Source organism: Sceloporus occidentalis, unplaced genomic scaffold, assembly GCF_023333645.1.
Source record: "Sceloporus occidentalis isolate IW3139 unplaced genomic scaffold, rSceOcc1.0.p SCAF_5, whole genome shotgun sequence".
Taxonomy (NCBI): Eukaryota; Metazoa; Chordata; class Lepidosauria; order Squamata; family Phrynosomatidae; genus Sceloporus; species Sceloporus occidentalis.
Window position 1 is genome coordinate 119,616,113 of NW_028316985.1, and position 23,819 is coordinate 119,639,931.

The 23,819-nt window shown below is 38.9% G+C and overlaps 2 protein-coding genes across 7 annotated transcripts in view; one reads left to right on the plus strand and one right to left on the minus strand.

Moving 5' to 3' along the window:
* PPAT (phosphoribosyl pyrophosphate amidotransferase) overlaps positions 1-23,819 on the minus strand; it is a 55,127-nt gene that overhangs the window by 7,051 nt on the left and 24,257 nt on the right. For all 4 annotated transcript variants that reach the window (XR_016281300.1, XM_089525285.1, XM_089525286.1 and 1 more), the window contains exons 2-6: positions 6,006-6,072; positions 3,375-3,581; positions 2,514-2,626; positions 2,236-2,381; positions 1,185-1,257 (exon numbers count right to left, since the gene is read on the minus strand). Coding sequence is in view for 3 of the 4 variants with exons in the window: in XM_089525285.1 (XP_089381411.1) it covers positions 1,185-1,257; positions 2,236-2,381; positions 2,514-2,626; positions 3,375-3,581; positions 6,006-6,072 (606 nt within the window). In the remaining variant the exon portion in view is untranslated. The remainder of the gene's footprint in view (positions 1-1,184; positions 1,258-2,235; positions 2,382-2,513; positions 2,627-3,374; positions 3,582-6,005; positions 6,073-23,819) is intronic.
* The window catches only part of LOC149312747 (uncharacterized), a 61,835-nt gene continuing 46,137 nt past the window's right edge, over positions 8,122-23,819 (plus strand). The window contains exons 1-6 of one of the 3 annotated variants that reach the window (XM_089525277.1): positions 8,122-8,500; positions 13,911-13,997; positions 15,770-16,249; positions 17,512-17,601; positions 17,701-17,805; positions 22,145-22,228. In XM_089525277.1, the coding sequence (XP_089381403.1) occupies positions 8,122-8,500; positions 13,911-13,997; positions 15,770-16,249; positions 17,512-17,601; positions 17,701-17,805; positions 22,145-22,228 (1,225 nt within the window). The remainder of the gene's footprint in view (positions 8,501-13,910; positions 13,998-15,769; positions 16,250-17,511; positions 17,602-17,700; positions 17,806-22,144; positions 22,229-23,819) is intronic. The other 2 variants (XM_089525278.1, XM_089525280.1) reach the window with 2 other exon arrangements.

A 23,819-nucleotide genomic window follows, 5' to 3' on the forward strand; every position in this document is an offset into this window, starting at 1 on the left:
TTAATGCAGGTTTATGGCCTGTGAAGATAATTCTTCAAAGTATGGGTTATACTGGCTGCAATCTCAGAAGCAACAAGAAGGCTAAGGATGTAATGTATGTTTAGCTGGGAATAAGTCCCACTGAACATAATAGGACATGCATATCAATAAATGTGTATAAGATTCTGTTAATTAGCTTTCTGGATGTTCAAAAGAGGGATTACCAGAGCACCATATCCCTTTCCCATGATTAAGAAGACTAAAGCAAATCTGAGCAATCTGAAAGGTGTGGCCAGATTGTTAATTCAACATTTTGGTGGAAAGCTTTAAAATCAGCCCAGAAACAGGCTGGCTACATACAGAAATAATTATAATGATTTCTCACTGTAATATAATGAAATAAAATATGACAATAGCTCCAGTTAAGGCATTTTTGTCAGCCTCGTGGAACAGAAATATAGAGTGAAATCCAAACAGTGACTGTTCTTCCCTTTACAGTGACTATACAAATCATATCCATTCTTGTTTTTATTGTTGGTGTCACATGCAAAGATGTATTTAGATGATTTTCTCTGGCTTGTTTCTCTTCTAATCAGCTAATGTTGATGCAGATGGGCACTAGATGGTTATGTTCTCATATGAAAACAAACAGAAATTTGGTAGATTTAGAAGCAAGACTGCTTATAAACAACAAACTAACAAATTAAGCAGAGCATATGAGGAAGCAGACTTAAGTCTATGAAAGCTCATGCTGCCAACTTCTTTCTTTCAATTAGTCTCAAAGGTGCTACAAGATCTCATTACACACTAAGCACAGCATGTAAAAGAAAGAGACAGCACACAGCCCAAGGTACAGCAATGTTGTATGTGAACTGAATGAATATGTTAAAATGTTTTGGGAAATAAATTAACAATCCACATTATCAGAATTTTTATAATATCATTAAACTTGGCACAGTGGTTTGAGTGCTGAAATACAACTCTGGAGAACAGGGTTCGATTCTCAGTTTGGCCACAAAACCCACTGGGTTTCCTTGGACAAGTCACATGCTCTGAGCCTCAGGGGAAGGCAATGTACAGTTCGGCTTGTTGGGATATGCATTGTCAGGCCATGGCTATCTTCAAATTAAGTATTATTGTAGCACAAAATAGTAGAAGCAATCTGTTGGCTTATTTTTAATTCAGTATATAATGAACAAACTTACTCTGCACCAATAGATAAAAAGCTGCAGGATTCTGAAGACACTACCCATCCTTCACTTTCAGCATAATTTTTCCCTGGAAATGAAATGAGTACAACAATAAGACTATTTCTATAATTTTTGGAACTTAGTAACTTTTTTTTAATGATACACTCTAGATAATTTACATTTGTGCTCATAATTCTGGAACACAAAGTGGGACTGTACTGACATTACTGGCAAAGCATCCCACCCAGATCAATATCAATTCACTTATGAGTCTATGGTGAAGCCCTTTCACTCTTTATGCAGCAGTTTCATTTGATGTGATTACACTGCTGGTTCCTTCAACAAAGAAGTGTGAAAGGGTGACCCACATCCTAAATAGGCAATAGACTGGTTTGGGAAGCAATGACTAAATCAGGGCTCTCAGCACACGTCTATTGTCTGCTTAGAAAAATGAATATGACCCTCATACTTTTCAGTTGGTACAAGATATGGCTGGGTGTAACACCAAGCAGCTCAGTGGTAGCAGGGTGTGTGGTTTTTAAAGCAGCAAAAGCTTCTTTAGAATAGCTGGGGCTTCCCTTCTTCCTTGCAGTCATCTGCATGTTTGGTTTCCATCCATATCGGTGCCCAGAAAAGAGAAGAAGGAGAAGAGGCAAAAAGAACAAAAACAGAGAGAGGGAGGGAGAATAGAGAGGGAGGAAAAGCTTAAAGGGATGGTTAGGGGATTCTATTAAGAAGAGTGGGAAGGTTATAGTGTTTTTAAATACATCCCTATGGACAGAAGACTGGCTTCATAGGAGGGTTGTTCTGCAACCTGGACTCCCTCAAAGGCTAATTGGTTCCTGCCTATGGACAAAGGGGGAGACCAATCCACAGTTAGGGTGTTCTGCCCCCTCCACAGGGAAATTATACCTGCTGTAAAAAGAGCTAAAGTGATCCCAGATTGGCAGCATTTCAAAATGAATGTAAATTTCATTGCATAAGCATGGTTTACACATTAATGTAATCACCAAGTTAGGGTTCCGTACTGGAAGAAAGGCAGGATACATAAAATAAAATAAAATACCTTTTCCACTAATGTCCCCTACTGGAACAAGACGGCCAATGCAGAGAGGTCGGTTCCCATAGGGGTCACGTACTGCATAGATTATATCTTTATGCATCATCAAAATTGAGTATGAAGTGGGTGTTTCATTCATGAGGTTTTTGATCCTGAAAGATGAAGTCACTTAATGTATCATTTTTAATTTTGACAAGAATTCATAAATGGTAGTTTTCAATAGTAGTTTTGACCAGCTGGAGAGTTGCTGCTAATTTCAGTGCTCCCCATGCCACATGCTTTACCTTGCTACCCAATCTGGTGTGTCATCTTGCTCTAAAGGAGGGGTGAATGCCAGCAGCTGAGTGATCAGTTCACTGTCAGAACTTGTGGAGAGTCCCACACCATGGCGCATTAGCTGGAAAACAAAGGACACACAATACATTGGGTACATGCTCATATCTGTATTATCTTTAAAAGGCAACTCTATAACACCCATGAGAGCCAGCATGGCTAGTGATTTGAGTGTTGGACTATGATTCTGGAGACCCCAGTTCAATTCCCAGCTTGACTATGAAAGCCACTGAGTGACCCTGGGAAAGTCACACACTTTCAGCCTCAGGGGAAGGCAATGGGAAATCTCCTCTGAACAAATCTTACCAAGATAACCCCATGATACGTCACCTTAGGATCACCGTAAGTTGGAAATGACTTGAAGGCACACAACAATAACGTAACACCCACAATCTCCAAGCCAGCACAGCAAATACATACATACAAATGAACTACAGAACAAAAGGGGCTTTTATTCACTAACTCATTCAAATAAATATGTACAGTGGGTCCTTGATATCTGCTGGATAGTAAACTTCATCTTTTGCATCCTTTGTTGCATGCCCTTAAGTTTTATCCTTGACTTATCCACGAGTCATATTGAAATCCACAATTTTTGCCCCAAAACTTGCCCTTGACTTATGCATAAGGTTGACTATATGGTAAACGGTGGGCAGTGGGCATTGCGTTGCCTTTACCCATGATATTCAGCAGCAGATTCTGGGAATGCCAACCATTTTAATGGTCTCTGCATTAAATATATGTGTAAATTTACTGTGTCCTCCTGCCTTCTATGCTTAGAATGACTGCAGAATGCTAGATTAATTACCTACCTTTCTCCTCAGCCGCACAGCATTTGTGAGCTCTCCATTGTGAGCTACAGCAATCTTCCCATGCAGTGTTTCCACAACAAATGGTTGACAGTTATCCAAGACAGAGACTCCTGATGTTGAATATCTTGTGTGGCCAATTCCAAGATTTGAAACATACAGCTTTTTCAGACTATCTTCACTGAACACATGATTAACAAGACCCATTCCCTGAAAAACAAAAAGGAAACTGAAAATGTGCTCTAAATTCAGTTTCCAGTGCCACCCAATATACTTCAGTACACTAAAACTAACACATCAGTATTCCCAGAAAAGAGAAATCCCCCTTATCTTTCTGTAAAGTATGCAGGTATCTCATTTAATATCATTTGTTTTCTTCAACGTGTTTTATCATATTGGCTTTTTTGGACAAAATTCTCACTGTACAATAAATGCAGTTAACTGACTATTAACTGGAGGGGAGCAACAAAGCTTTTCTTCTCCAGATAACACTTTCCTTCTTTGGAAAAGTCACAGTTGCTATTTTGCTGCTGGCAAATTTAGTCTCTCTTATCTGGGCAGATGCTGCATTTCATAGGCCTGTAGAAGTGCTATAGACACCTATTACACAGAAGTAGCTTTACATGATGCATGTAAATCCCATCAGTAACTTTTAAATAATGCTCAGCAAAATGGGTTCCTAGTGAGGACACACCAGTAGCGTTATCAGATGTTCTATAACACCTATATACCATCTTTTTTAAAATAAGGAAACAAACCACGCTATTTATTTAGTGCTACACCAGTTCCTTCCTACTACCCCTACTTCAGAAGCACAGAAGGCAGAATAACTGTGAAGTTCATTTAATAACATAGCTGTTTTCTTCTTCCATCATAATATTCTGATCAGTCAGTCATATTTCCATATCATCAAAAATCAACAGTATAGCTTATTGGTAATACAATTTCATACCCGTGGGCAGGGAAGTGATAATGTAAGAAAAAACTACTTCAACAAGATGACTTTATGAAGTAGTTGCCAGGCAGAATATTACCTGGAAAGCTTCATGGACAGCTAGATGTGCACCATGATGAATAAAACTACTTACATTTTTAAATGATGTGAAATTTTGTTACAGTTACTTCTTGGCCTTTTAAGAGTTCTGATATATATTTTAAAATGCTAAAAGGTGAAAACCATGGCATTACAAATGCCAGAGCAAAGTATCTGCTCAGTTCTACAAGAAAGAATTATTCAGATGTTTTTCACACAGATATATAATTGTTCATTTTCATAAATTGGTACTTCTGGTGAAATTACAATATTTCAAATTTAAATTAGGAGGAACTATTTTCCTGACTCAAAGTAATGGAAGATTTAATTGGCATCCTTCTTTAAAAGCCTTGGCCATCCATCACTCTCCCATCCTTCTTGCTTACACAGTGTGCTCCTTCTTCTGAGTAGATAAGGAGATTTCAAATTCTCCTATAAGGCAACTGGTATTTTATCACTATGCATAAGGAAAGTTCTGCCCTGATGTCATGGTCAGGAACTAACTTTCTGAGTTAGGAACACATTTAGGAAACCAGTCAAACAGATATGTGTAAAGGAAATTAAATACACACATTATAAAGATGCACAAGGTAGCTTGAGGTAGATGAAATTCTAGAAAAATGTAAAAAATATAGTCCTCCTCAATGCTTTTCTTGTATAGGTAAAAAAAAGAAGGAACCATTATAATGCAGTGGCAACATTTTTGGTTTGAAACCCATGGCTAGCCATGAGGAAATAAATCTTTCTGCCTGTCCCTGACCCGTCATTCAAACTGGTTGACTTCACACTAGGATTTGTGATGTACAGGTTGCTTCCCTTATCATGAATTCTGAAATCGGAAATACTCCAAAAATTACAACTTTTTTCCTGGGTAAATGACAGCGACAGCTTTGCTTTTGATGGTTCAATATGCACAAACTTTGTTTCATTCACAAAATAATTTAAAATATTATCTTTGGGCTATGTGTATAAGGTGTATATGAAACATAAATGAATGTTTAGACTTGGGTCCCATCTCTAAGATATCTCATTACGTATATGAAAATACAGGTATTCCAAAATCCCCAACAACCAAGATACTTCTAGTTCCAAGCATTTTGGATAAAGGAGACTCAACATGTACCAGTAACAAACAACCACGTGACCTAAACTTCATTTACAATGTCCATGATGATGGTCAGATATGCAGAGGCTTATCATTACACAGAGAAAACTGTACTGAAAAGGTTTGACCATCCTACTTCATCCATTGTGTCTTATCAATACGCTAAGAGAGGAAGAACAATGCAATTTTTTTTTACAGTGCATTTGGAAGGTATAGTGAAGATATAATTCTGTTCAAAACAAATATGTATGACTGTACTTGTTTTTCTTATTCCTGGTGTAGAAAAACTGTTAAATTCAAAGTAGGGTTTCATAATACTACTTATAATATACAACATTGGATTTATGACTTGGATGGGGGAAAATATGTTCAGCTATGAAGTTTCCATCAGGTTTGCTCCATTAAACATGCAATAAATGAGTCTGAGTCCTTTTCAAATTCTTTGACTTAAGTCATACCCACATTTTGTTTTAATGAGACAAGCTTCCTATTTTACCTTGTGCACTTTGAATGACTGAGCTGACTCTCCATCACTTGTCACAATCCCAGCACTCTCTTGGCCCCTTTGAGAAAAAACAACAACAGTTTAATGCAACAAAACCATATCTCATATACTGGCAGTAAAATCATTCTCAGAGCATGAACCCATATGTAGGCAAAATAGAACCATCCATGCAGATTTCAGTAGGCTTTAGGAAATCCCAAGGTTTGCAGATTTTATTTCTTGAAGAACCCAGGGGGGGCAACCCCATTGATTTAATAGGGTTTTCTCAAGTGGAGGTGGTTTTGCCAACTCTGTATACTACACATTAAAGAAACATTCTGACACTGAAGCACATTGTTCTTCAAACCATATAACCCTTTACTAGCCTAGAATTCCTTCTAAGAAAGATTGGGATGGACCTCATCTTGATATGCTCCTATCCTTCACTGCAAGAAAAAAGATGTAATTGAAGCTACCACATTTAAAATCATCCATATTCAGAAATGAAACATGCCCTCTAGTGAGATTAATCGCACAAGCATGAAGACATAGACCATAACATCCTTGGATTGTTACTGCTCTTACCCCAAAGTCATCAGTATCATCAGTGGGGGGAAGAGAGAGTGACAGGTAAGGAATATATAATCAAATAGCAATTTCCAGCCTGTGGATAAACATCTTCACTTATTGGTTAAAACTAAATAATAATCCTGGTGGACTGTCACAGCTAATTTTGGCAGATAACTACAAATGCTCTTGGGAAACAGTTATTTATAAGAAATTGAACCTTAGACTCTCTAGGGATAGCATCCTAAAGTTGGGATTAGATCAAGCCAAACTGGTCGTAAGGGAAAGGATTCTGGATATCAAAGGTCAGACTAAAATTGCCGCCTTCTCTAATTATATATTGGTAAAAAATCATATGGTGGTATCATATCCAGCTTCTTATTTATGTTACAGTACCCAAATTTAGGAGAGCTTTGTCATTAGCTTGGCGTAATGTCCTTCCAACAGCTGTATTAGAAGGGAAATACAGAAAAATACCTCATGAATCTCAACTTTGTTCTTGCGATACTGGAGCTATAGAAACCCTTGGTCATGTTCTCCTGTACTGTGCTTATCCAGATTTTTTATCCATGGGGTCAAGCATCTATGGCTTGAGAATATTTTTTTAAAAAGGTACAACTTCTAAATAGCAAACTTTGTTTTTTCATTGTATATTTTCTACCCCTTGTATTTAATGGAACTTGAGCATCCACGGATTTTGTTATTCAATCCGGGAATCAAATCCCAGCGGATACAAAGAATCCACTGTATAAAAGTGTGCTGAAAAGCCTATGTTGTCCAAAAATATTATCCTATACAGATGAAAATTTTCTGGATATTAGATATATTTTTGAACATTTTCAACGCCAATTTGATCTATTTTTGTTGCTTTATAGTACATTATTGTCCAAACCAAAATAAATGGCTACCTATACGAAATGATTGCTAACACCTTTCAATTTTCAAAATACAAATTACAATTCTGTTTGCTCTGAGCAGGAGGGGAAACATCCGTAAATATGGGGACCCAACCTGGTAAACTTGCATTTTGAACAGCTCAAACCAGTATCCATGCCAGAATCACAGATTCAAGAGGCAATCCTAAACAAGTGGAACATATATTTTACTGCAATGAAAGGCAGGCGCTTGGTAGAAAAGACGTTACAGCACCAGGGCGCAACGCTATTGCCAGTCAGAACAAACCAGAGCATGTATTTAGAGCTTTAGCATTCATTACAAAGCAGTGATTATATTTAAAGCGCATTGCATAAGCAGAGCCCAAGAATGTATTTTTGTACACTTCAGGGTTATGCATCATTTCTGTCAAGCAGAAAACAGCTGATTCCCAGTGCCAATTATTCACATACTTTGTAATCATTTGTGCCTGAGCTGCTTTATTTCCCTGCCTCTAATAGGGAACCTGCTTATTTGGCAGTTTCTCAAGTTACTCCCCTCAGGCAGCTTGAGCCAGTAAAACTGGATCCTTTCATCTCTGTGGAGCTTACTGACAATCAGCCGTCTGGTTTCCTAGGAAACAAAATCTTGGCTAGAAATAGTGAATCATTTCCAGGTCACTTTCAACATGGAGAGTGGAGGAGGAAGGCACTGGACTGAAGAGGAGGTTAAAGCCTTGCTAAGCGTCTGGTCTGAGAAAAGCATCAGAAAGCAACTCCATGGAACCCTAAGGAATAAAGGGATATTTATTTACATTGCTAAAAGGCTACAGGAGTTGGGGATCTGCAGAGACTGGAAGCAATGTCGTGCAAAGTATAAAAACCTGAAATATGAATATAGGACGGTTAAATATGCCCACAACTCAGGGGATGCTACAAAGACCATGAAGTTCTTCCATGAGCTGGATGCCATATTGCAACATGAACCGGTCCCACAGTTAACAGAGGAAGAAAACAGCAGGTGTTCAGCAAATGACATCATAAGTGCCACCAGGGAGAACAATGAAGGTAATAACAAAAAAAGCTCTATTCCTTATTATCTTTCTCTAAAATACACCCAAGCTTGGTAGGAGGACTCAAGCCCACATCATGCACTACACATGGCACACTTGGCAGAACAAACTGACTTAATGTGCTCCCTGTGCATCAGTGGGGAGGGGGGGTTGGGGGGTGGTTCTGCTCACTAGAGTTTCTAGAAATACCTAAACCTGGTTAAGTTAAACTAGCTCTTAGAACTAACTAGATTCATGAAGCCACCTTTCTGTAAAGAGAGGGTGGGGGAACATGACACCAAACAGTAGGGCCCTCCCAAACTTCTATTGCTTTTTAATAGTGATTTATCTGCAGCAGTTCATGTCCTGTTTTTGCAGCTGGCTAGCTTAGGAAGAAGACAAAACAATTCTGCATGGAGCAATAAGATGATGATGCTGGCTTTAAAAGATAACGTCTCATGTTCTGTTGGAATGAAAAGGGCCAAAAAGCATGGAAGACATACATTAGAAATACTGAAAATATATTATTCCTTTTCAACTATCTGTTTCCTCCCCCCCCCCCCCAGCTGCAAGATTTATTAATGGTTAATAAAGAAAACATTTAGAACAGGTACAATGTGGTCCTAAAGTCATTTGTAGGTTAAATGTTCAAATGCCACAAAAAGACAGTTTGCTATTTTGGAAGCTGTAATCTTTAACAGAGTTCTGCATGATGGTATATTTCACCCTTTACTAATCAGAAAATGAAAACTTAGCAAGGTCAACCATTACCGACTAAACCAGAATGCAAAGGGATTTACTGTTACAAAATAAGGCCATTTGAATATTATTATTCCCTAAAGCACTTAAACATCACTTTGTAACAGTGAAATTAAATTTCTTTTAAAAACACCTTTGGGATAGATTTTAAATTGCTGTTATGTTTCATCTTCTTCTGCATATACTTCATCAAATGTCTGACTGCAATGTGAGGGCCAGAAAAAGCCCCCAAATAATCTACCATGCCTTTAAAAATATTTAAAAGTCATTATTCAGACATGAAAAAAACCAATAACACCAAAAATATACAGATTATATGTTTAAAAACCACACGTATTGCTTAGATATATTGCCTGATCTTTTGTTTCAGCTTGAAACACCGCACCTTTCCCTTTTCACTGCCTTTTAGTCACATTCCAATTGCTATACAAATCGTGATATTCTAGTATTCAGAGGGGGGCACAGACCTTGTTCCTTTCCTCTGTGTAAATGGATTATTACTCTGGATGATATTCTGGAGATTTACTGAAAAACACCCCAGTGTTTAATGCATGACCAATATTTCTGAATAAATCTCTTTCTGCCTCTAAAGAAATAAACAAAATCCCAGCCAGACTAAAAGAAGCTTGAAAGAGTTTGCACATCGACTGCCCCCTGTCCCTGCACCTATTCTCACGGCATCAGTTTCTACTACATCGTTAGATATATTATGCTGAGATATAATGGTTGAACTTTGTGGTTGAGTACAATTTTTAACCCAACTCTCCTCTTGCAAGTCTAGTGCAAAGATGGGAATTGTGGTCCTCCAGATACGGTTAGGCTTCCAACAGCCATAGTCAGCATAGCCAATGGTCAGAAAACGTGGGCCTTGCAGTCCAGCAACTTCTCAAGGGTGGCATCTCCCCTCATGCAAGCTCTAGTTGATACATTATCCTTGAAAACTAGCTATAAAATGTTATTCACATATTTTGTTCCATTTTAGGATCATTTCATAGGTTACAATTCCTGGAATGCTGCATGAAATAATGATATGCCAAAAATGACATTCCCCTTGTTTGCACAGAATGATAAACCAGAATCCTTATAAAACCTGGTTTATGAGGACAGATTTACATGTTGGTACACAAAGCCTGTTTGTTCCCACTTAGCTCATCAGGTAGTATGTGTGTTGTGTGCCTTCAAGTAATTTCTCACTTACAGCAACACTACCATGAGGTTTTCTTGGCAAGATTTGTTCTGAGGTGGTTTGCCATTGCCTTCCCTTGAGGATGAGAGAGTGCGACCTGCCCAAGGCCACCCAGTGGGTTTCATGGCTCAGTGGGGAATCAAACTCTGGTCTCCAGAGTCATAGTCCAGCACTCAAGCCACTATGCCACAGTACAAGAAGCTAAATAAACCATAAATTTAGCATGTCACCTGAACACACAAACTTTGCTTCTTGCTCTCAGCCAAGGAACAATCAATAAGTGAGGAACAAACCTGATTTACAATCCTAACTTGTAAAGGGAGCAAAAGCCTCATTTGGATGACAATACACTGAACAAACCATTTCTAGTTCTTTTAGTCACTTGTGATATTGGGGAGGCAAATGTAGAAGCTAATGGGATGTGTGCATCAGCATGCAGCACATCAGTGGAATGCCATGAATCATGTATTGTGTGAAAATGATCCAAGGATGCTTGGTCCATGACCTCATGGCAGACAGAAAGTGACAAAACGAATACAATGTGGCTTGACTCTAAAAAGGTTTCCTTTTGCAAGTGGGAGGCCTCTTCTGACCATGAAAAGACTGTTTGGGATTGGCAGAAGAGCATTACATTGGAAAGGAAAACCAGAATACAACAATATTGTTTCATCTATGTGCAAATCCTAGTGCAACCACAGTCGTGCAAAATAAGTTGCTATTTTCCCCCTCTAGGATTCCCTGCTGTAAGCTTGGTGGGTTTCTGCTAAAGTCAGTCAAATCTGCTGGATAGGCCTCCCCTAGTGCATTCCTTTGTTATGTAGGCTGCAGGCAACATGTTGCCATGGGAACTAAATAGCCAACTAGTTCTTGATACCATTTTAGGGCAAGGATGAGAACAATGCAGCCTCCAGATGTTGCATGACTGCATCTCCCAGCAGTCTTCACCACTGGCTATATTGATTTGAACTGATGGGAGCGTCTGCAATGCAATTACATCTGGAAGGTTGCATGATCCCCATCTCTGTTTAAGGAAATATTCTGAATAGGATTGAAACATCAGAGGAAAGGAAAGGCCTGCCCAGTCCTGCCTCCAGCAAACAATGTGTGCAGCAATTTGTATGAGTAGCAGACTTCTGTTAAAATGTTTAAGTGGGATCTTCGTCTATGCAAAGTATTTGTAAATAAATGCAAACATAACAAACTATCAATAAGCCTCCAGTGTCCTTTTTCCAAAGGGAATGAAATTGCACACTGTACCCCTGGAACTTCTTGCTATGCTCAGACCACCCAAGAATAATGAAGGCTGCCTGCAGTCTATTTTAGCCACACTTACTTGGGAGTAAGTGAAACAACACATGGAGGGGACCTCTGAGTACATAATGTGCTTGTAAGAGTCTTTATATTTACAGATGTTTGAATGATAACGGATATAAAAGTAACTTACTTTCCCTATTATAAGAACCTGCAAGTAGTCATAACTAATAACTTCCTGCCTCTCAATGTTGTTCCTGCTCCCAATAAATAAATAAATAAATAAATAAATAAATAAATAAAAAATTCCAGAGCCTGTTTACTAACTGCTTGTGCAGGAATGCTAATGAACAAAATCATCCTCCTAACTCTGTTTCTGGTTGCAACCCTGTATACTGTATGTTTTTTTTTCCATATAAATTTCCATACATTTTGTCGCTGACAATTAAGATTATAATTCCCAAGTCTTCTTATGTAACATTTCTCTCTCTTTCTCTGTATGTGCCTTCAAGCTGCCTCTCAACTTATGGTGACCCCATGAATTTCATAGGGTTTTTAAGGCAAGGAATGCTCAGAGGTTGTTTTGCCAGTTCCGTCCTCTGAAATATAGCCTACAGCACTTGGCATCCATTCACATTCTCCCATCCAAGTACTAACTAGTACTGCTCCTGCTTAGCTTCCAAGATCAGACAGGAGTATTTAGAGTACTCACGTTTCCCCCCTGATTTCCTTTTTAATGGCATTTCAATTGCACGAATCCTGTTAAACATATTCTGTGTGCTTCAGCTATTTCATTTTATGTATTGCTTCATAACTGTGGCACGAATTAATAATACAGTCGTTTGAGTTTGAGTGCCTATGGAGTGCCACATCCCATATGATTTAATGGCAGCAACATGAATGTACACAAGCTGAAGTGTGCACTTTTATGTCACTGCCACTGAATAATAAGGGTTACCATCATCTGCATTTTTTATCATCTGTGGTGATTGGGAAAGGGGGAACCAAACCCCCCCTGATACAGAGGGCCCCCTGTACTGAGCTCAGTTAAGAGAGAAAGTACTAGTTAAGAGAACAAAGCTAAGGTCCACAGTTATCATCATTATCAATTGGTTATCAGGTGTGACCATGGTGATTATCAAATAGGACTAAAGCATGCCTAGTTTGCCAAGAGGTATATGGGTAGAATAATCCTGCCTTAGAAGCAGATTGTTACCTTTTCTTGCCAACAACATCTGATTGCTATTTTAAATAGAAAATTTTGGCTTGGGTCCAACGATGCCCTGAATAAGCAAAAAGGTCCTTCCATGTACACAAGGGAAATCCCTCTGGTTTTCACTGACTCCCACTGCAACCTGCCATGCTGCTTCCCACATCAGTCCAGTAAGACTCTAGCCATTTGGGCATGGCATGACTGATTGGAAGAAAGGGCAGAAAAGTCCTGTGCTTCTTTGGACTGTAACCATTCTGCAATCTCTGCAAATTGACTACAGAAAGACCTATAATTTATTTCTCCATCCTTCCCGTTTTCAATTTTCAAATGGTGAAATATTTTAAAATATTTTATAAGGTTTACATTTGCAATTTCTGGGACCTAATGAATACACAGGTGAGCCAGTGTGGCATTTGACCATTGGCCTAAGACTCTGAAGATTATGCTTTGCTTCCCTGCTTGGCCATGGAAAGTCCATTGGAAACCACACTCTCAGCCCCAGAAACCCTGTGAGAGGGTCGCCATAAATCAGAAATGACTTTAAGGCACACAGCAACAACAACAAACAGCTAAAAAGACAAATAAATGGGTCCTAGAGCAAATCAAACCTGAACTCTCCCTAGAAACCAACATGAGACTGTCATACTTTGGCCTTATCATGAGAAGACACGGCTCACTAGAAAAGACAACAGTGCTTTGTAAGGAAGAACGCAGTAGGAAAAGAGGAAGACCACATCCTACATGGCTAGACTCAATCAAGGCCCTGAGCCTGCAAGACCTGAACAGGGCTGTTAAAGATAGAGTGACTTGGAGGTCCCTCATTCATGGGGTCAAAGTTGATGGCAGTTAACAACAACAAACGCTAGACCAGTAGGTTTATTGGTTTGTGTCATTTTTGTGGTTTCAACATAGTTTTGCCTTAGGAATATCTATTCTATAAGTATTGAACTATATTACATATTTCAACATGGTTTATGCATTTCCTACATAAAATAATGTTGTTTTTACATCTTCCAGGTGAAGTCTCAGTTACACTGGAAGATGAGGAAGATGCTCCTACAAATCCGCTACTTTTTATTTCCCACTGCAGGCCCATTCAGTTAGGTAATGAGTGTGCATGCGTGTGTGTGTGAGAGTGTGTGTGTACTGTTTCAGATGTGTAATAACGATAGTGTATTGTCAGGACTAAAAAGAAATACAGTATGTTGGAAAGCTTGAAGAGTTTATACTTAAGGTTTTGGATTGTTTTCTGGGGGAAATATTTTATTCTCCAGAAGTTCCAAATTTGGCAGGGACTGCCGTGATTAACTCTCTGCCAATCCCATCTTTTTAAAAGGTGTAAGGCCTGAAACACAAGGGTCAAATAAGGGGCATATTGGACGCTTTTGGGGCATGGCATTCAAACATCACCACCCCCAAACCATCTGGAAGTTGTTTCAAGGCCGCCTAAGGCAGTTCGAAGCTGGCCCAAAAAGGAGCTGCAAAAAGCAGCATTCCTGGAGCAATTGGGGCCAGAGCGGCCTCTTGCTACCCTTTTTACCCCATCTGCTCCCCCGCCCCCCAAATTTCTCTCTTCTCCTCCCACTTTCCTCCTTTGTCCTCAGGTTAATTCAGTTCTTGCAAACTGAGTCCAAAGTGCAAAAATAGTTTGCACTCTGAACTGGAGACAAAGAGGAGAGGGTGGAATCTTGCTCTTCCCTGTAGGCAGGCAAAATCAAACAGCTGCAGCCTTTCCCAGCTTGTGTGTTCTTCCTCATTGATAACTTTGGGTGTTTTTACCACACTCAGATGTTGCTGAGTGACACATTTCCCAGTTCTGATTTGTGAAATGCTGGAGGGTGTGAAATATAAAGCAAGATTATGCATTCTGTGAGTTAATGCACTGTCTTGATGAAATTTTAGAACATGTGTATGGAAGTTAAGAATTAAACCCAAAGTTTAATTTATCAGTGTGTGTTTAAGGCTATGAAAAATGTACTCAATTGGCTGAGATCCAGACAAGCCCATGGATGTGTACAGCACACTTCTTTCGCATAAGAGATGGTTCCCTGCCCTTTTATTTTTTCTCTCTGAAAACAGCCTCTTCTTGTGCATTGTAGGATACTGCTTTAAAAAGCCCCTCCTGTTTGTGGGGTTTTTAGAAGGAAAATGAAAAACCTCAATGCAGCTGTGGAGCTCTTTTAAACTTGATTTTTACATCATTATGTTCAAATCATAAAAATAAAGAGGGGAAAAATAAACACAACCACTTTTAAGACAACTTGGTTTATATTTTAGCATGAGATTTGATGGCTATCAGTCCACTTCCTCAGACCTGTTGATATTAAAACCACATGTTTTTAAGAATAGTTAGGGAGTGAGATGGAACAGGACAGAACTTTGCACATTGTGAACCTAGCCATAGATCTTCGACTGTGTGAACTGATACAGCAGGTCTTTCAAGTGGCCAGTAGCCATCTTTTAAAGTACTGTAGTCAGATTCTATTTATTTGTACAGTTGGCCGTCTACTTTCACGACAGTTAGAAGCACAGGATATAGTAACCTTCCCCCCAAATATGTATGTTATAGGCCATTAGTTGCTATTGGAGAGTGTGGAAACATTTGGCTATGTCCTAGCCAGATGCAGAACAATATCATCATCTACTCTACTGAGACCTCCAGAGGACCCTGGAACAATTCTGTTTTGCTTTCATAATGCCTGTAATACTGACCTTACATGAGAAGCTTTATATTCAACTTATACACCAACCTGCCATCTACATTGAGTTTATTTTTTTAAAAAAATCCTAAATGTTTCTGGGAAACAAACAAATTAACAGAAACTGTTCTCTTTTACCATCTCTACCTGATCCTGATCCCACCCCACTCAATGCAGGTAATACATATCTGTGTCTCTCTCCTATCCTACCTGATGCAAGTAACGCAACCACAACACCAGACCCTTCCAAAAATCTGCCCTTCATTCCATCTGTAGCAAAGGAAGGAGGAAAGCACTGGACTGTTAATGAAGTTAAAGCTCTAATACGAGTATGGTCAGACAAAAGCATCCAGCAACAACTGGAAGGGGCAGTGAGAAACAAAAGAATATTTGAACATGTTGCTGCTAGACTCCAAAAAATTGGAATTGAGAAGGACTGGAAGCAGTGCAGGACAAAATATAAAAATCTAAAACATGAATATAAGAGTGTAAAAGATGCCCGACAGTCAGGCAACACAAGCAAGAATATGATGTTTTTTAAAGAACTGGATGCTATTTTGGGACACAGGAATGCAGATAAAACAAACAGATTGGATAATAACAACAATCAGAAGCCTACTGATTGGAGTGAAAAGATGACAGAAAACAATTTCAAAGGTACGAGTTCCAGATATCAAAATTATTTGATCGGCTTTACAAAACTACTCACATATAAACATTAGGAAGATGCAACACATTAAAAAATAGTGTATGGGGGGGAATCTGTTTAATACACTCTACAAGTCTAGGGGAAAAGACATTAACATGAAAAGGTCTTTCTTGTACCAAAATTAACAGTGATGTTGAATGGAAAACATTATTTATTTATTTGATTTGTATGCCACCTTTCTCCCAGCGTGGGACCCAAGAAAGCTCCCAAAGAAAGTTAGGTAGTTTAAAAAAACAACACATTAAAAAAAAACAATTTTAAAATCCATATATTAAACAGTATAAAATCAATTTTAGAACATACAAAAGGTAATAAACAAATGAAATCCCATCCAATAAAAGCCTGCTTAAACAAAAATTCTTTGCTTGCTGGCAAAAGGCAAGCAGGAAAGGGGCCAGCCTATCCTAGCCTCCTCTGTTCCAGAGGATGGAGTAGCCACTGAGAAGGCTTCTTTCTCTCTCTCATGTCCTCACCAAGCATGCCTGTAATGGTGGCAGGACTGAGAGAAAGCCTGAATAGAAGATAGGAATAAAGCTACAAACTGAAATTTTAGGAGGCTGAAAAGTGCCATATAGTGCAGTTAGTGATAAAATGAACCTAGATAAGCTTAAATAGCTTCTGAGCAGAGACTTGCTATCTCAAGGAGAAAACAACTTTTCACATTGTCTTACCAGCTAACTCCGTAATGTAATCCTACACAAATTGTGACTCAGAAAACTAAATGTATATTGTCTTAACAGATCTTCAACAATAACATTACTTTTTTTAAAAAAAAGAAAACTAAATGTAGTTCATCAGCTCTGTACTCTGATCTAGAAAGGGCTTGAAAATGCCCCACCTTTTTTACCTTTTGATAGTGACACCTTTGCTTTTTGATAGTTCAATGTATACAAACATTGTTTCGTGCCAAAAAGTTTATTTAAAATATTGTACACCTTCAGGCTATGTTTATAAAGCATATGTGAAACACATATGAATATGGTGTTTAGACTTGGGTCCCATCTCCAGGATATTTCATTATGTATGTATATGCAAATACAGGTATTCCAAAATTTAAAAAAAATCCAAAATCTAAGACATTTCTGGTCCCAAGTATTTTGAATAAGGAATAAATTAATCTGTATACATTTTGTGATTGTTTGGCTAAGTTGATTACAAGTTGTACGAAACAGTGCTGATTTATTCACTTTACTATACACATTTCATCTAGAATTGCACCAAGATGCTGGTGAAGAGGACTCAGTCAGCAGTGCCTCAGAAGATCTGGGGTTCACAGACAAGAGGAAAACAACAGACGCAGGTAAATACAGAGACAGCATTCATAAAGTACTTAGTCAAAGATATACATTTTCTTAACTCTGCAGTACAGTGATATTTAATCACATTTTTGTACTTATAGTGCCCTACAGTGCAGTAGACAGAAATAATAATGCAAATGGCCATTTGGAAGAGCAAGTTACCACACACATGAAGGAAAATATAAAAGAAGAAGTTACTGATTTAGGTGAGTAGGGCTCAAGTTTAACCTACTGTTATTTAGTATATTATAGAATCTTTAAGATCATGGAGGAGTTGGGAGAGATCCCATGAGCCATCTATTCTAACCCCCTGCTCATGCAGGAGCACAGATGACCATCCCAACCTTTATTTTAAAACCTCCTTTTGAGGTAATCTGATTCACTGTCAAACAGCTCTGGTCCGAAATTTCTTCCTAACTTCTAGTTACTATACTTATAAGCCAAAAGTTACATTAACTTAATTTTTGCTGTTACATATAAGCCAAAAGCTACATTAACTTATTTTTGCTGCCATATCACACTGCTTACTCATATTTGGCTTGCCAAGACACCTAGACTGTTTTACACACACTGCCATCAAGCCAGGTGTCATCCATTTTACATATGTGCATCTGATTAAATTCATTTTGTTAATTTTGGCCTTCTTCTTCAATTTATTAAAATCTTCTTATTCCAAAATCCTTAGATATTATAAATATATGGGAGAATATTTTATATAATGATGTAAAATTGTGAAAAACCACAAGGGAGATGAAGCAACCAACAATTAAGCTGGAAAAGGAAGAGACAGAGCATGGAAACTGCATCTCTCAGAGCCTTCAGTGCACATTCTGGGAGTTGGAATCCAAAAAAGTAACATTTCCACACTCTTGGGATGAGAAATATGCATGGATGACATCTGGTGTTGGCAGCCATGAAATACTTTGTCCATAGCAGAACTGTGTTTTATGATTTCATTGCAGACTAGTAGTTTAAAACAAACCATATAGTTTAGCATTTTTTATGCAGAATATTCGGCAATTATCTGTCTTCCTTAACCTCTAAAACAGTGACCGTTCTGTTATATACTCCAACCATATATTTAGTTAGGGGTGAAACAAGCCACCCCTGAGAAAGCTGGATTGGGGCTGTGGCAACTACATGGTGCAGCCCCAATCTGCCTTTTTGCCGGCCGCCAGCTTTTCCCGCCCCGCAGTAGCTTTATGGCATTCCTGCGGCATGCGGCGTGTAAGACCATGCTGCTGGAGCGCTCCACATCTGGGCAGCTTCCAGGCGTCTTGGGGGCATGCGCTGTCTAAACACCACACTCCCAAGCTGCTGGGAAGCTGGCATTTAGAGCTGGTCTGTTTCACTCCTTAATCTCCAAATGTCTAATGTACTGTATTGGAAGTCAGTATCTAACTAAACAAAATATATAGAACTGCATAAACGTCAACTCTTCTTGCATCTTTTCAGTTCTTGCACAAAAAGATATCCCACAGCCATTTTTTAAAATACAGTCTTCCTCAATCAGGTAATCTCTAGGTGTTATGTTGACCTGTAATTCCCATACTTCTCAACAAATATAGCCAAATTCTGTGCTTGCTGATTCTGATGACAGATATAGTTCTATACATCGGGGGTTTATTTGGTTGAGAAAGAGTATTCTACTGCATCATTTTTTAGTCCTATTCAATTTGAGCATGTTTCCCCTTTCTCAGTTTATGCCTTTGCAAAATGTTGAGGCTATGAGGCTAAGGGACAGGAATTTGGAGGGTAAATCAGAATAATATTCCTAATACTGATATCAAGCCTAAATTTTATTAACCAGCTTAAGATAATGAAATCTAGCTTGCATTCAGCACAGATAACAATATTAAAAACATATAAACCCCATGGACAAAATGACCCTTAGTCCTATTTGAAAACACTATTCCATTTTAAGATATCCTTTAACAGAGCAAGATTCCAGGACACTTCCCCGAAAAAACATTACTACAGTACACATTTCTGTGAAAACAGCTTTATGCTGGCACCAGTTTTTAGCCAGTAGAGGGAGCCAAATCATTCCCTCCCAGCAAATTATATAAAGCTCTGTGCATCTGTATGATTGAGCCCCTTTTGTTGAAAACTAATAGCTTTATTGTTTGTTTTATATGAAGGGAGTTTTAATGTGACTGTAATTTTAGAATCAAAGAGAAGCATCCATTCTGTCAGATAACACAGACAAATCCAAGAAAAGTCTTTTTAAATAAATCAACCCTTCTGATTAACTGATTAACAGCAGCAAGTCAGCAATGAGCTTGAGTAGGTTTTGGTTTTGAGTAAGGGACTACAGAAACCAATTAGATTTTCTTGCTCAATGTTTGCCATCAGTATTAGCTAATGGCCCCAGAACATGGTTTGGAGTTAGATAAATGCAGTCACTGACCCTTCTGCACAACCTTGAACATTTACCTCTTTGTTAGGTCAGCCTCTACAGCTCAAATTGAAGCTATGTGCTATCACATCCCGTCACAAGGATAGCATCACCAAGCAGCAAGAAACCAATTATATTAAAGGTCAACACTCCTCCCCTTTTTAGAGAAATGCAACACAGCAACACATAAAAAGGTGAAATTTGAATTAAGTATGTTTAAACATATTTCTTCAATTATCTCACTCCATAGACAATTCTTACATGTCATGAATGTTAACAAAAAATCATGAACATGGGCCCACAATGAAGGAGGAAAGTGTGAGTTTTGTGGTGGTGATCCCCAAACTTGAGGCAGCCAGTGAAAAAGAGTGTCTTTAAAAATTCAGGGGAAAGGCCACAGCTGCAGTTGGGAAACCTTTTCAGCCTCAGGGTCAAATTTGAGCAAATTACCAAAGAAGCTCTCAGAGCAGCATTTATGTAGTAGTGATGGGAGCCAAGGTCCAAAGGATGGGATCAAAAATACCAGTATATTGTAGTTTAAAGTTCTCACTGTCAGTAACTAAAAAGCCTTATAAGAAGCATTTAAACCTCTTGGGGAGGCATCCTGTCCAAAAGCTGGGAAACAACCAAAGAGTATTATAATGGGGAAGGGGACATGGCTGCCTAAGGGACCCTAGAGGCCCAAACTTGAACACAAAGTCTTGAAATTTCCTACCTTTGACTTATGTCTTTACCAGAAGTGAAAAGAGAAGATATAGAATGTCAATCTGCTAACCAAATTGATGTCATCCTATGAGCAATATTTTTTTCAGCACAGGGGTACTATTGTTTCTTGTTGTGTACCTTCATGTCATTTCTGACTTATGGCAAATGGTGAACTTATCATGGAGTTTTCCAGGCATGATTTTTCAGAGGAGCTTTTGCCATTGCCTTCCACTGAGGCGGAGAGAGTGTGGCTCCCAAAGTTATATTAAGTACTCGCTGTAGTACACAGCATTGCTCATGAGAATCATTAAGTGTTGTTAATTGTTGAGTCTGAATTGATCAGGAGTGTCTCCCTCTTTGGATTTTCAGACGTTTCTCATGACAAACATCACCCTCCATTTCCCTTCAGGAAGGTTGCTTCTTCCAAATAGCCACCAAACACACTACACTCAGCCCTCCATTTTTGCGGGGGATCTGTTCTCTGCCCCTGCGAAAATAGAAACTCACAGATATTCAAGCCCCATAGGCCCCATTTTAACCCCCTCCATTGGCTCCTCACGAGTAAGAGAGGGTCACGTATCTGAATTCCGCAAAAACTTCAGGGGCAACTGTATTTGATATGAATGAAAAATAACTGGTGTGCCCCCAGGCACACACCCCAATGAGTATCACATGGTCTGTAATATGCAGTGGCAATTCTGAAGGGATGCTAGCGATGCGGACCATACCAGGTGACACCCCAGAGGAGGGGTGATATCCAGTTGGGCCCCCTTCAGTGCATGAGGGGCAAGCACATGCCCTTCCTGGCTGCTTTGTCTCAGGGCTTTCTCCCTGGGGAGGAAGCCCTGTAACAGAGCAGCAGGGCTAGCCACCCTGGGAGAGCAAGGGGGGGACACAGTGGCATGAGAGGGAGGCAAAGGAGGGGGCAACTAGCAAGGAGGGAAGAGGGGGCAGGTGGGAAAGTTAGCGGGAGGGAGCAGGGCAGCCCTCCACCACCACCCTGGCAGCATTCCGCACCAAATGTCACCAAGGGAAGTGGCACCAGATGATCATAAGAATGACCATCCAGCCGCATTAAGTGGTAAGAAAAAGACAGACAAACTTAATGCTAGTCATACAGTTATAGCAAAGCTTTTTTAAAAGTTACTTTTTAAAACTCAGCATGTTCAAGTCTTTCAATGATATGACACATTCTTTTGTATAAATGAGGGAAAAAATAACTGGAATGCTCTCCCAGTGCCCACCCCGGGTAAATTTCATGTATGCTACATATCTTATATTTTAAGTCAGACCATCCTAAACATTTCTCCCAAATGAAGCAATAATACCTGTCTTGCTGTATGGAATGACAAACACATAGAAATGCAATTTTATTTATATAGCAATGAACTTGATAGGAAACTAAAACTTTTATTTCTAAAGTCTGTTTTGACTTTATGCAGTGATTCCTGAAGATGATGATTCCACTAATGCTACTCCAGATGTTATAGAGGTTCCACAAATAAAACAAGAGCCAATTGAAGTAGGTAAGTCAGTGGTTTACAATGGGCATTTATACACCATCCCAGTACAGAGATTTGACTTCAAAAATAAATGATTAGCTTCTGTAACTCACTTTGTTTTATTTAGCCTATACTGTTTTATTTAGCCTATACCAGGCTGGTCAGAAGCAGAACTGGAAGCAGATTTGAAGTGAAGGGAAGGGAGGCAGAAGCAGGAATGGATTGCGTAGAATAATTAACCTTAGTTTTGGGTTCAAAATGAATGTAGGGGTTCCAAAACCTTTATTTCCTTTATCAACCTCTAGTTGGTAGAAATCAGGATTCAAGAAATGAAAAAGTATATCCTACAAGACTGACATCTTGTCTCTGAAATACACAATATTTTTTCCACTATCCTAGTAATTAATTTATTTTCTAAAAGGGTGTTATTTTTCAGTTTTTTGGTTCAAGCCAGAATATTTGCTCATTGAAGATTTGTATCGATATATGAAGTTTTAAAAGAAAACCCACAAACTTACAAAACAAAATGCAGCCCTAATACGCACGCGCACACACACACAAACTATACATTTTTACAGAGCTTAAACACAAGAACTTCATGGACTACATCCAGAATTATAAAGAGCTGTTTTTTTCTTGCTCTCTCTCTGTAACCTCTTTCCAAGACCCTCCACTGGTGGAAGCAAATTGCTATTGCTGGTGTCCCTTTAGTCAAAGGGTAATCGGGCCTGAACAGACAGGCCAAATGAATCAGTTTCAACGACGCATGAATCCTAAGAATCCGGAAGCCACACCAAAGCTGCACTCCAGTCCTTAGGACCGGAGCACAGCTTTGGCACGGCTTCTGTCCTCTTAGGATGCATTTGTTGTTTAAACAGCACACCTCCAAAGTGACCCAAAGCTGCTTTATTTGCAGACTGCCATTTCCCACAAAAATCTCATTGATTTTGCTGGAAAACCATATGACATTCATCCTAACAGAATCACTTAAATTTTTGTGACAGCAAATTTTCAGCAAAGCCAGTTCCTCAAACCCAATAGATTCCTCACTCAGCCATAGAAACTCACTGGATGGCAAGATCTTGGGCAAGTCACACACTTTCAGCCCCAGAAAATGCCATGATCAGTTTGCTTTAGGACTGCCATAAGTCTGAAATGACTTGCACACAATAACACACACAACTCCAATAAAATCAGTGTCATCTCATTTCCACTCCAAATATTGAAAGATGCTGGTTATGGATACTAATATTTGCTCTGTTGTCTCATTTCGAATTTTATTGATGGGGTAGATGATCTGCAGTTTACATCACTGTCAATCATGCTGTACAATTTACAAGAATGTGTCTTTAGATGCCGTCCAGTATTTAGAAGTTCATAGGGCATGAAGAAAAAATTTGCATCAATAATGAACATCCTGTGGTAGATAGCTCCTGACTATAAATTTCACTTTTAGTTCAATTGACTTGGTAGTTGAAACACTGATCGCATCCAAAGGACACAATGCAAGTGGTACTTTGATCAAAAGATAGGGTAGCACTCCTTGTATAGCTTTCTGCCTTGCCTAATATCATCAGCAAAGCTAGGAATACTTCCATTATCTTGCCTTCCATCT